At 40.6% G+C, this 14,502-nt stretch overlaps 1 protein-coding gene across 1 annotated transcript in view; it reads right to left on the bottom strand.

Annotated features, from left to right (window-relative positions):
• LOC143996084 (macrophage mannose receptor 1-like) overlaps positions 1 to 14,502 on the bottom strand; it is a 214,390-nt gene that overhangs the window by 129,255 nt on the left and 70,633 nt on the right. Inside the window, exon 9 of the mRNA XM_077490909.1 lies at positions 8,369 to 8,482. Coding sequence (XP_077347035.1) covers positions 8,369 to 8,482 — 114 coding nt within the window. The remainder of the gene's footprint in view (positions 1 to 8,368; positions 8,483 to 14,502) is intronic.

The following is a 14,502-nucleotide window of genomic DNA, read 5'->3' as shown; positions in this document are numbered from 1 at the left end:
CCAAGATTATAGCTTCCCCCGCCTCTCCAGTACCTTTATGTATTCTGTGTGTGTATACTGTGTGCCTGTGTGTGTGTGTATACTGTATGTGTGCGTGTGTGTATACTGTGTGTCTGTGTATGTGTATACTGTATGTGTGTGTGTGTATACTGTGTGGCCCCAAAATCTATTGCCCAGGGGCCCCATAATATCCTATTTCCTGGGGCCCCCCATAATCTCCTATTGCCCAGGGGCCCCATAATCTTCTCCTATTGCCCGGGGGCCCCATAATCTCCTATTGCCCGGGGGCCCCATGAATTGTCAGTCTGCCCCTGCTTATGGATAGAATTTGGAAGGTTTAAAACATCTATTACATTTTTATTGATGTGCCTGTTGGAGGGATTTTCAAAATTTCTTGTGTATTTACCGAGGTAGAGAATGGGTAGGAACTTATGAGAATGAATTAAAAGTGTTGTAGTGTTGTCTGTAGAATTTTTTTAAAGCCCAACTTAACTTTAAGTTAATGGTCCCTTAAGGCCCTTTCACATGAGTTTTTGATGCGATTTTGGGGTTTTAAAAGCAGAAGAAAAATGTATTAAACATTTATTCTTTTTAAATCCTATGGAACCTTCATACTGCAGGTACGCTGCGCTTTGAAAAGTCCTGCATGCTGCCTCTTTGGTGCATTTTTTTAAAAGAACCTTCCATTGTAAGTTAATAGTTAATTAAGTTAAGTAAGTTAATTAATCAGTGTGAAAGGGCCTTAACAGTTCATTTTCTTCAGAAAGCAGCCACAGCCTGAGTAGAAAGGCCTGCTCCGCTGCCAACATGCTACAGAAAAGGACACTTGCTCTCTGGGTGGGAGCAGTGGTGTCCCTGCAGTGGTCCAGCGTTGCCCCTGCTAAGTCAGATTTGTAATTCTGCACTGAGCCCACTGTAGAGTTTTGTCATTGTCTCAGAAGGGGTCTGTAAGACATCTGCAGAGAGATCACTGCTTCCACACAGAGAGCAATGGTCCTTCTCTACAGCTTGCTGGCAGAGAACAGACTTTTCTATTCAGGATTTGCCTGCTTTCTAAAAAAAAAATGTATGCACCTGAAATGTAATACGCTAATTTAAACTGAAAGTTTATTTTTAAATTTAAATCAAGTATTTGGCTGGAGAGACATGTACTTATTCAGATTTTAAGACAGGACCCACCAGAAAATTCCTACTAACTTGGTCATTGGCTGAGCTTGGCACACGTGTGACCAATAGGGTTGCCACCGGCCCGGGATTCACCCAGACAGTCCAGGTTTTGAATCGTGTGTCCCCATTTCAGACCATCTGAAAACCCAGACACAATATTCAGAATGGACTGTGGCGCCCCAAATAACCGCGGAATGCATAGGTGTGCACATGAGCCCCACTCCCATACAAAGACAGGAGAGAAGAGAGGGCTTGATCTGCTCCTCCTCCTCCCGCCCCACCACTCTGTTTGTCCATCCACACTCCAATCTCCGGATGTGTGGGTTAGAAGTTAAAAGCTCAGCAACTAACAGATACATGGTGGATAAAAGGTGTTGATGCCTGAGCCTCCATCCTTGGGTAAGTGAGCTGACCATCCAATGTCTGTGACTGAAGTCTCCCCCCACCCTCCCTTCTGTCTGCTGCCTCCAAGTGAGTGAGTACACTAAGGTAAGGGAGACGCTGATGATGGGGGGCTTTGAGAACCCTAATTTTAGGGGAAATGCTGGGAACTCTGATGTAAGTGGGAGGTTTGGTTAGCAGAAACCCCCTTACATCAGCGTTCCCCTTTACACCACAGTCTGCGGTCCCTCCGTGATAATAAAATTTTTCTGTGTGCGTCTAAATTATTCGGGTTTGGCTTGAAGAAATGGTGGCAACCCTAGTGACCAGATGTTCTTTTTCTCCAACACATCAGAAAATCTCTGTGTACATTAAATCTGAACTGCAGACAAACAGGTGAATACACAGATAAATTACATACATGAGAGCTGTTTTCTTGCAAAATGAGTTGTACTTCTGTACCTACATTCCCTGGATTTACAAAGCTCTGCCACACGGGACAGATGGCATCAGTTAGTTTGACTACAAAAGGGATATAGTGTTGTTATCTCTTCATTCTCAGCCATTTTTACTGGACCGTGAATGAACAGCAGAAGACTAATGAGGTCATCCTTTTACTCACTCTGTTGTCTCCTGCTATCAAGCAGTGCGTATTAGTTGCGGTCATGTGAACTGTTCTATACATACTACAAATCCCATAGTCTATAGTTCATCTCGGGACCCAGCAAGAAAGGGTGGCTACTTCCCTACATACAGTGGGACCATGGAGGATTAATGTAGCCACTCTCTAATGCCGCGTACACACGATCGGAATTCCGGCCAGAAAAAGACAATTGAGAGCTTTTCATCGGAAAATGCGACCGTGTGTACGCTCCATCAGAATTTAGCTGTCCAAATTTCCGCAGGCCAAAAATTGATAGCATGTTCTCAAATTTCCCGACGGAAAAACGTTCTATTGGAAATTCCGATCGTGTGTATGCAATTCCAACACGCCAAAAAATCTCACATGCTCAGACTCAACTACGAGACGGAAGCTTCCTTTTTCTAGTCCCATTGTACGTGTTGTACATCACCGCGTTCTAAACTCGGAATTTGATGTGACAGTGTGTAGGCAAGACAGCTTGAGCGGAATTCCGTCGGACTTCCATCAGAGTTTTTTCCGACGAAAATTCAGTGTGTACGCGGCATAACAGGAAGTCAGATCACAGCTTTCACATTTTCAGTGATAAATCTTTAAATGTATTTTTTATCAATGCAATGACTGAAAGTACTTGATTTTGACTTGGTATTCATTTCCGCAATCCTCTATCTAAAGGAAATTGAGCAAGAAAATTGTATAATGGATGAGCAGCATAACAGAGAGGGTGAATCTCTTTACATATTTACATAGTTAGTCAGGTTGGAAAAAGACACAAGTCCATCCAGTTCAACCGAAAGAAAAAAAAAATACAATCCTATACCCACAGTTGATCCAGAGGAAGGCGAAACACCCCAGAAAAGTATGCTCCGATTTGCTACAGCAGGGGAAAAAAATCCATCCTGATCCCAGAGAGGCAATCGGACTTTCCCTGGATCAACTTTACCTATAAATGTCAGCACCCAGTTAGATATATATTATGTACATTTGGGAAAGAATCCAGGCCTTTTTTTAAAGCAATATAATCTCTTAAATGCCGTGTACACACGATCGGAATTCTCATCGGAAAAAGCTCTGATGGTTTTCCGGTTGGAATTCCGACGGAATTCCACTCAAACTGTCTTGCCTACACACGGTCACACCAAATTCTGACCGCCAAGAACGCTGTAATGTACAACACGTACGACGGGTCTAGAAAAAGGAATTTCAATACCTAGTAGCCAATAGCTTCCATCTTGTATGAATCTGAACATGCGTGAGTTTTTGCGTGTCGGAATTGCATACACACGATCGGAATTTCCATTTTCCATGGGGAAAATTGAGAACATGCTATCAAATTTTTGCTGGCGGGATTTCGGGCAGCTAAATTCAGATGGAGCATACACACGGTTGCATTTTCCGATGAAAAGCTCTCATCGGTCTTTTGATGGCTGAAATTCTGATCGTGTGTACGCAGCATAACAGGAGCACAGACAGCAATAAAAACTAACAGGTGTTCTAACCCCTCTTCACTCTATCCAAACGAAAAAAAAAGTTTTGCATTTAGTTATACTTTAACTAAAAAATGTCCCTTTTTTGCACTCAACTTCCTCCAAAACTTCAAATTCTTTTATTATCTCTCAAACAAGCAAAAAACGTAATATAATTTAATTTTTGGAACAAACAATCCACAAAAGAGAAATTTTGACACCAAACCACAAAAAGAGAAATGGACAAGGTGTGGGTCAGCATATTGTGTAATCTTGGACCACATTAAAAAGAACACAGAAGTGAGTCACATGTATTCAGAAAATTCTCCAAATTCAAACTGTCACATTTTGTTCTGTTTTATCTATTCAATGTTTTTTTTACTCTGTTGCTTTTCTTACATCCACTCACACAGCCTTATAGAGAGGATAGGTGCAGGTCTACAGTGCCTTGAAAAAGTATTTATACCCCTTGAAATTTTCTACATTTTGTCATGTTACAACAAAAAATAAATGTATTTTATTGGCATTGTGTGTGATAGACCAACACAAAGCCCTCCGACTTTCACACTGGAGTGAAAGGGCCCGTTTTTTTCAGGCGCTACACAGGTGCTATTTTTAGCGCTGTAGCGCCTGAAAACCGACTCGGTGTGAAAGGGGCCTTAGGGTCCTTTCACACGGGGCGGATCAGTTCTGATCCGCCCCGTGGATGTCCGTTTGCTCAGCGGGGATCACTCCGCCGATCCCCGCTGAGCAGGGAGATGACAGGTCTGTCTCCGCACACTGTGCAGGGACGGACCTGTCACAGCGCCGCTCTCCCCTATGGGAGATCGGATGACGACGGACCGCAGTGCCCGTCGTCATCCGATCCGATCCGCAGACGGATGGAAAAATAGCTTTTTCCTCCGTCACACTTTTTCGGATCGGAGCGGGTCGGATGTCAGCGGACATGTCACCGCTGACATCCGACGCTCCATAGAGCTCTATGGAGCACCCGTTCAGGTCCGCCTGAAAAACTGACAGGCGGGCCTGAACGGGACGTTAGTGTGAAAGGGGCCTTACTCTGATACCTCTAACTAAAATCTAGTAGAACCAATTGTCTTCAGAAGTCACCTAATTAGTAAATAGAGTTCACCTGTGTGAAATGTAATCTCAGTATAAATACAGCTGTTCTGTGAAGCCCACAGAGTTTTTTTATTGTGTGTGCGTTTCCACCACGTGACAGACTGAGACTCACTGGAACTCTATGCCTCTTATGTTAATGATTATACATGTGCACGCCTGAAAATTTCATCTTCGTTTTGGATGCATTCATTAGGTTGATTTGTTTCTTCGTATTCAATGTGCTGGTCAAGTTCGTTTTCAGGATTCGTTTCATATATTTGCGTGCATTCAAAAAGTTTTAGAATTTTCTTAATTCTATTTTTAGGCGGATCCAAATTCATTGTATATAAAAGCTGGTTGTTAAGGAGCGGGCATCTGCCGCATCCTAAATAACCATGACTCATCTGCTGTCAGCGAAATTCCACCAATGGAAATCCATTTCTTTTCAGATTCACTAGATGGAGGAGAGACAATACTTGTAAGTTTTACTTAACCCCTTTAGTTTCACTTTAACCTCCCTGGCGGTACGATTATTTCAGATTTTTGATGCTGAAAGCGGTACAATTATTTTGCATGGAAATTTGGCGTTTTATATTGTAGGTCTCTAATTCTTAGGAATAACTCACTAAAAACTGTCCAAACCAGAGTCTAGTAGACATCCCGGGTATGATAAAAAAAAACAAAATCATAAATTAAAATATAATAAATAACTATAAATAATTATACCAAATAATAATATAATAATAATAAAAATGATTCAATAATGAAATCAAATCAAAAACACTGAAATTTGCTCAGTTGCAGAATTGTCACTGTCATTACTTTTCAGTATTTGATGACGGATCTCCCCACAAATCGCTATCGCTCAATTCTGCGAGTGATTCTAATTTATTATCGTTGTTTTGTAGCTGGTCTAAAACCACTTTTGATGTAAAGGGACAGTTTTGGTTGCTATGGACAATCTCCAGTTTCCAAGCAGAAAGAACAGTTTTTATAATATAAAACTGCATGCGGGACACTGGGCAGACCACTAGGGACAAAGGGGATGTGAAATAATTTCATACAGCAATGTAATCTGTAATCTGTAATGTTTGCGTTTCACTTTTTCAATTTGGCGCTGATCTATGTCCCTGTGCGTCGCAGGGAACGAAGATCGGCACCGTGATACATCGAGCAGAGGACGAGCCGCTCGCACAGCGGGGGGGGGGGGGGGGGGCTTGGACATCGCTGGATCCAGAGGATAAGATAAGCACACTGTTCCTGGATCCTGCGATGCAATCCCAAGTCTGGCTTGGGTTTACCGCTTTTGGTTCTGAAACTCCACCCCGAGCCAGACTCGGGAATACCGCCAGGGAGATTAAAGTGGTGTTGCAAAGAAAAAAAAAATTCATTAAAATTCATGAAAAAAAATAGAAAAAAAATTTGGATTTTTTTTTAACTCACCTCTAAATGCCTGTTGCTAGGGGATCCCTCGTAGTCTTCCTCCTTCAGTGCTTGGGCTGGTGACATCACTTCCCCTCGGCGCAGGAAGGGCTCAGCTCTGCCCCCGCCCTCCTGTCAGTCATCTGGGACAGGTGACAGGTCCCAGGTGACTGCGCGGCCAATCCGGGCACGGCGCCGCTCGCACATGCGCAGTGGGTGCCTGGCTGTGGAGCCACAGCCGGGTGCCCACAGTTAGAATGCCGGCACCGCCAAACAGAGGGGGGAACGAGTGGGGCTTCTTTCTCCCGCATCGCTGGACCCTGGGACAGGTACCGTATTTGCCGGCGTATAAGACGACCTTTTACACTTAAAAAAACTGAGCAAAAAGGAGGGGTCGTCTTATACGCCGGGTCCGCTGCTGGGATGCCTTCTGGCTGTCCGGTAATACTGTATGTAGCTTCGGCTACATACAGTATATACCACTGAACCAATCCCAGTGAGCGATGTATTCAAATGAATACAGAGCCTGCTCGGATTGGAGCAGCAATCTCTGCCAATCCGAGCAGGCTACACACAGTAGCCTGCTCCGATTGGCTTTGAGAGTGAGGCGCGGGCTGATGATGTAACAGCCTCCGCCAATCCCAGCAGGCTTTGTATTCATTAATAGAATACATTGCTCGCCGTGATTGGCTCCAGCACCAGAAGGAAGAAGGAAATGGCTCCAGCAAGAACGAAGAAGAAGAGGGATATGAAGCGTCGGAAGCCTCGGAATCAGGGGTCGTCTTAAACGGTGAGTACGGGCAAAACATTTTAACTGTGCAGGTTTTTAGGGGGTCGTCTTATATGCCGGGTCGTCTTATACGCCGGCAAATACGGTAAGTGTCCGATTATTAAAAGTCAGCAGCTGCAGTATTTGTAGCTGCTGTCTTTTATTTATTTTTTTTAAGGGGAACTCCTCTTTAACTGCAGCAGAGAAAAATCACGTCTCCTGACCTATCAGAGAGGGTTTTGTTGTGTGCCAGAGCTGTGTAGATCCCAGAACTGGATTGACAGAAATGCAATTGCTTTGGCACATAAAAAAAAAATCCCACATTCTTGTATTTCATCTATTTATTTAGCTGTTTGCCTAGAGTTAAAAAAATAAAAATAAAGAATATGTATTCAATACTATGGTATAGGGTATAGGTTCCCTTAAAGAGGAAGTAAACCCTGATGAGTTTACTTCCTCTTTGATTCCCTGCAAAGGTAAAGCATGATGGACTACTATGCACTATACAGTCAATTATGTGTCACTTACCTGACACAGGAGCCAGCGAAGTCACTGATGTCCCCTGTAGTCCGGAGCATCCATCTTCTCGGTGGGTCTCGGTGGGTCTCGCTGCTCCGCCGCTGTCATTCGACGAAGCCGCGATGACGTCACTCCCGCGCATGCGCACGGGAGCCGTCACTTGCAGCATATCGCCGTTGACAGCGGAGCACCGCTGTCTACGGCGCATGAGAGGCACCGTAGACAGCGGTGCCTGTGTTTTGCCAAATACCTCCTAAACCGTGTAGGTTTAGGAGATATTTCTTGGACCTACAGGTAAGCCTTAATCTAAGCTTACCTGTAGGTCAAAGTGGTTTGTAAGGGTCTACAACCACTTTAATGTTATGCTAGAACAGGTATGATCCTTCTGTAATGTAAATTGGCTTGAACAAGTGTAACATAACACCTTGATCATACCTCCCAACATTTTGAGATAGGAATGAGGGCCACCTACTAACACACGTATGTAGGCATAGGACACGCCCCCGCCACACCCCCTTAAAGGACAATTAAGCAAAAAAAAAAAGGAGAATTAAATCCAAGTGCTTTTTTCTTACCACTGCTATTCCTTTATATTGGCTTTAAACATTTACCAATGCAGAAATATAGAAATTGGATGAAAGGTTTAGCACCAGGAAACACTTTTTGAAAGATAAAAAGTCCTTTTTTTATATACGACTATAAAAATGAAGGACAAATGAGGAAGGAGGAAAGAGGGACACAGGGACTTTTTTTTCCAAATCAGGGACAGTCCCTCCAAATCAGGGACAGCTGGGAGCTATGCCTTGATGTCTTCAAGAGACTCTTGGAATGTTCAAGCTGACCATATAAAACAGCTAGAGAGAAATTTACAAACAATTAATAAATTGAAATTCAATGAATTACCATACTGCAGCCGGGTTCATCAATTGGCTTTCGCTCGTGATCAATTGGCAAGGGTTTTCTCTTGCAAATATAAGGAAGCTTCTTCTCGCATGCCTGATCTGACCAGTGACCAAGCTGAACAGAAAAGGGAAGAAAATGCTAATTTAATTCTGAGCTATATTATTATTATACATGATTTATATAGCGCCAAGTCGCCAACAGTTTGCACTGTTTAACAAAATGAATATAGTCGGGTTTATTTACTAATGGAATATAGTCTGTTCAATCAGCAATGGATGCTAGTAAATAAGGTGAGGCTGTGTTAACTTTGCATACCCAATAATGTACCAGAAAAAAATATCCTGCTTTTTTTTTTATACCCCTTGCATATGATTGAATATGTAAAGTGAACTCAGATTTATCTTATTCACTAAAAGGGATGAGCTGGGGTTTGTTTTGAAATCCATGTTGGCTGAACCCCAGAAAGAAGTTATCCATTCCAATGTCCCTGAATGAATAATATGGTCTTGTGGCCATGTTAGGTCAATGATGTCACAAGCTGCCCTGTCCATTTGTGTATGTGCAGCTGTGGGTTGGGGAATGCCCTGGCCTTAGCTGATTGGACTAGCACTGACATTTACCTTCTGGTTCCCGGACTAAACCCAAGCTCATCCTTATTAACTAACAATCAGATAGGTGAACAGCTGGTACTCCTTAGTTGTATCAACTAAAAAATAGTTCTGACCGGCTCATTAGATTGTTTGAAAAAGGAGTGGGATGCATTACTAAATGCACAAAATATAATTGTATCTTAAAATTTGTAGTTAATAACATCACAGAGTGTTGATCCAGGGAATATCTCCTTTGGGAGATCAGGAATGAAAGTGATACTAAAGGCTCAAGGTTTTTTACCTTTATGCATTTGTAGCGCCGGTATTCCTGAAGAGTACGCGTTATGTCTGTAAATTTAGTTTTTTCCCTGAACTGTAGTTGAGTCTTGGGGTTTATTGTTCTAAATTGTGGTTTTGGCATCAGTTTGGCTGGACTGTACTATGTACCTCTTTACAGTGAAATACTAAATGCATAAATAAAAGTCCATATAGTGAATGATACAATATACAGTGATCAAGAAAGATCAAAAAAGAGTCCACTTGTGTAGTGTGTCTTTAATCAATATATCCAGTGACGATGTGATCCCTTCACCAATGAACTAGTTGGACTCTCACCTCATCGAATGGACCCCTGATAAATCAGATAGGTCAAAAACACATGTTCCCATCAAGGGTGAAGTAAAGGCTACAGCAAACCAAACGGAAGCTTTTCCAGATAGAATCTCCTCAATGTCATCAGGTCAGGATAATGTCATATATGAAAAAGACAAGCAAATCTAGTGCTCTCCGTTTGATAACAATTTATTAAAACAGATGAATAAAAACAAATTTCCACTCACATTTCTAAGCACTGATCTCCAGTGCTGAGTGCAAAGCAGGAAATAACATGCATGGATCAGTGTGTCAGCTGGCGGATGACGTCACGACGCGAGTCACGTGGTCCGTACGCGTTGCGTCCCAGGGATAAGGCGGGACTTCATCAGCGGTGACGGAATGACGTCGGACGGCCGCTTTATACTAACACACTAAATTTAAACCAATAAACAGCGGAGTTATGCGCAAGGCAAGTACCGCTACTAGCGTGACACCGGAACATACATCTGTAATCGTTCCATACACAGAAGAAAAGGAGAGGGCATATAGAAAACTTTATAAGCACCAAAAACAATATTTAAAACAAAATTAAAATTAAAATCAAAACCAGAGAGAGGCGTACGTCAAGTCCGCTAATTAGGCAACAAAATATCGCCCACTAATAGTTCTCGCATAAAACATGCAGAGAAACGAACGAGACGTTGCCCAAACGGACAGTACGAAGCCTTAAACGAATCTCCCGGTAGGTCGCATGACCAATGATAAGAACTAACGAATATACCCGCAAATGCCGCTGACGTCATCAGAAAGCTACACTGATCCGTACATGAAGAATAAACAAACAAGCATACCTATAATTAAACATATACCATACAGGTAAGAAAGAAATCAAAAAATATGTACAAAAAATATGAAAATAAAAATAAAAATAAAACTAAAAATAAAACTAAAACTAAAAATAAAAATAAAAATAAAAATAAAAATAAAAATAAAAATAAAAATAAAAATAAAAATAAAAATAAAAACAAACATAGAAATAAATAATAAAAAAATATAAAAATATATGAAAAATAAAAATAAAAATGAAAATAAAAATAAAAATAAAAATAAAAATATCACAATGACTATGAAAAGAATCAGATACTATAAAATAAAATAAAATAAAACAATTATCTGTCCGAAATGAAACAATTTAAATCAAATTCCACATTTAAACCTCCCGGGGCAAGAACCCGTGTTTCATGTATCCAATAGGATTCACGTTTGCTTAATTGGCGTATGAAGTTACCTCCACGCCAATGTTTGGTGACCTTCTCAATCCCCCAAAAGCTCAAACTCCTGGGATTCTGGGAATGCACCAATTTAAAATGGCGAGACACATTATGAGTCTTCAGGCCCTTTTTAATATTATTTACGTGTTCACCCAACCTCACATGTAGAGGTCTGGAGGTTCTACCGATATATTGGAGACCACATCCGCATTGTAACATATATACCACCCCTATGGTGGAACAAGTAATGAGTTTATCGATCTTGTATTCCTTATTATTACTAGTGGCTATGAAGGATTTTCTCCTTTTCATATTGCATCTAGAGTGCCTACAGGCCGTGCATCTACCACACGCGTAAAAGCCGGATAGAAAAGAGAAAAGCCTGCTTTCAGTTTGTACAGGGGGATCAATAACACTCGGTGCTATTTGGTCACGCAATGATGGAGCCTTTTTATATATGACAAAAACATCCAGTTATCGTGGAATATCAGCCAAGAACGGTTGGTGTTTCTTGACCTAGAGATCACCAAAGCAAATGATGGGCTAGTATTAAAAAACCACTTTAAGCCAACTGACCGGAATTCGTACATTCCTCTGGGGAGTTGCCACCATAAGTCTTGGTTATGCAATATCCCCAGGGGACAGTACGTTAGACTAAGGCGGAATTGTTCTTACATGGATGACTTTGTGGATCAAGCCCACACATTGTCCTTTAGGTTTCGGGAAAAGGGTTATGATCCATCTGCTCTTGAACATGAAATATCCAGGGTTCAGCAGATGGATAGGTCCCTCCTGATTAAAGATAAGGCAAAAGAATCAGGTGTGGAAGGGGTTAATTTCCGAATGGTCCTTGATTATAACGTACATTTTAAAAAATTTGAAAAAGTTGTGGCCAAAAATTGGTTTATACTGAAACAAGACCGAGTGTTGGGTCCATTGTTACCCGCACGGCCTTCTTTCATATATAAAAAGGCTCCATCATTGCGTGACCAAATAGCACCGAGTGTTATTGATCCCCCTGTACAAACTGAAAGCAGGCTTTTCTCTTTTCTATCCGGCTTTTACGCGTGTGGTAGATGCACGGCCTGTAGGCACTCTAGATGCAATATGAAAAGGAGAAAATCCTTCATAGCCACTAGTAATAATAAGGAATACAAGATCGATAAACTCATTACTTGTTCCACCATAGGGGTGGTATATATGTTACAATGCGGATGTGGTCTCCAATATATCGGTAGAACCTCCAGACCTCTACATGTGAGGTTGGGTGAACACGTAAATAATATTAAAAAGGGCCTGAAGACTCATAATGTGTCTCGCCATTTTAAATTGGTGCATTCCCAGAATCCCAGGAGTTTGAGCTTTTGGGGGATTGAGAAGGTCACCAAACATTGGCGTGGAGGTAACTTCATACGCCAATTAAGCAAACGTGAATCCTATTGGATACATGAAACACGGGTTCTTGCCCCGGGAGGTTTAAATGTGGAATTTGATTTAAATTGTTTCATTTCGGACAGATAATTGTTTTATTTTATTTTATTTTATAGTATCTGATTCTTTTCATAGTCATTGTGATATTTTTATTTTTATTTTTATTTTTATTTTCATTTTTATTTTTATTTTTCATATATTTTTATATTTTTTTATTATTTATTTCTATGTTTGTTTTTATTTTTATTTTTATTTTTATTTTTATTTTTATTTTTATTTTTATTTTTATTTTTATTTTTATTTTTAGTTTTATTTTTATTTTTATTTTTATTTTTATTTTCATATTTTTTGTACATATTTTTTGATTTCTTTCTTACCTGTATGGTATATGTTTAATTATAGGTATGCTTGTTTGTTTATTCTTCATGTACGGATCAGTGTAGCTTTCTGATGACGTCAGCGGCATTTGCGGGTATATTCGTTAGTTCTTATCATTGGTCATGCGACCTACCGGGAGATTCGTTTAAGGCTTCGTACTGTCCGTTTGGGCAACGTCTCGTTCGTTTCTCTGCATGTTTTATGCGAGAACTATTAGTGGGCGATATTTTGTTGCCTAATTAGCGGACTTGACGTACGCCTCTCTCTGGTTTTGATTTTAATTTTAATTTTGTTTTAAATATTGTTTTTGGTGCTTATAAAGTTTTCTATATGCCCTCTCCTTTTCTTCTGTGTATGGAACGATTACAGATGTATGTTCCGGTGTCACGCTAGTAGCGGTACTTGCCTTGCGCATAACTCCGCTGTTTATTGGTTTAAATTTAGTGTGTTAGTATAAAGCGGCCGTCCGACGTCATTCCGTCACCGCTGATGAAGTCCCGCCTTATCCCTGGGACGCAACGCGTACGGACCACGTGACTCGCGTCGTGACGTCATCCGCCAGCTGACACACTGATCCATGCATGTTATTTCCTGCTTTGCACTCAGCACTGGAGATCAGTGCTTAGAAATGTGAGTGGAAATTTGTTTTTATTCATCTGTTTTAATAAATTGTTATCAAACGGAGAGCACTAGATTTGCTTGTCTTTTTCATATATGACATTATCCTGACCTGATGACATTGAGGAGATTCTATCTGGAAAAGCTTCCGTTTGGTTTGCTGTAGCCTTTACTTCACCCTTGATGGGAACATGTGTTTTTGACCTATCTGATTTATCAGGGGTCCATTCGATGAGGTGAGAGTCCAACTAGTTCATTGGTGAAGGGATCACATCGTCACTGGATATATTGATTAAAGACACACTACACAAGTGGACTCTTTTTTGATCTTTCTTGATCACTGTATATTGTATCATTCACTATATGGACTTTTATTTATGCATTTAGTATTTCACTGTAAAGAGTTTTATGTTTTTGCGCTGTACTGAGATATTTATATTTTGAAATGTGGGATTTGGTAATTTGACCTACAGTATTCTAGCTGCATTTTTTCCTTTATTTTCTTTCACTGTTTTAGTTTTTTTTAGCGCTGGTTGACTTTCTCACTATCTTTTTTGCACCAATTTACTACAATTTCAGCAGCTAATATGGATGTATTTCAATATTTGGAAAATAGAGAGGTTAAATTAAGTGATATTTTTTCACGTACCCCTATTTCTGAACAAACCCCGGATGTGGTTTTGGCCTTTAGAAAGCTTGGTCATGTTTTTGAGAAAAAGGTTAAAGCTTGGTGGGATATTGTCTCTTTCCAGCAATATATTTCGGCTAGATTAATACCACGTCGTTTAAGATGGGACGTTCCTCCTAACGATGGACTCCTGGATAGGGATTCCATGTTGGAATGGGAAAACTTTTTTCTTAATAAAGGTCTAGAATTAATGGAATTTTTGTTGAAACGTAAACAAAGAAAAATGACCATTTTAGATAGTCAGATCAATGAGATTAAACACTCCATTGAATCATTTAAAGACACTCCTGATTTCATTAGACTCTCTGTTGAACTAAAGGACAAGATGGCAAAGTGGGACTTTGAGGTCCAAAATAAGAAAAAGAAAAAGTTCATAAGAGACTCAGATGATTTCAATGGTGGTAATGTCTTTAAATGGCAAAAAATGAATCAAACCGAGGGAGATATCCACTATGATACTCCTATTGAGGTTGATGCTATGGCCCCTATACCGCCACTTGGTTCTGTAGGCACCTTTATTCCGGAAAAACTGGTGCCAGATCCCTGTAACACTAGGAGTAGTGC

This window comes from Lithobates pipiens, unplaced genomic scaffold (assembly GCF_037356315.1).
Source record: "Lithobates pipiens isolate NorthernLeopardFrog02 unplaced genomic scaffold, aLitPip1_a1.2 Scaffold_19, whole genome shotgun sequence".
Taxonomy (NCBI): Eukaryota; Metazoa; Chordata; class Amphibia; order Anura; family Ranidae; genus Lithobates; species Lithobates pipiens.
The sequence above is the reverse complement of the archived record's forward strand: the minus strand, read 5'-3'. Positions and strand labels throughout refer to the sequence as shown.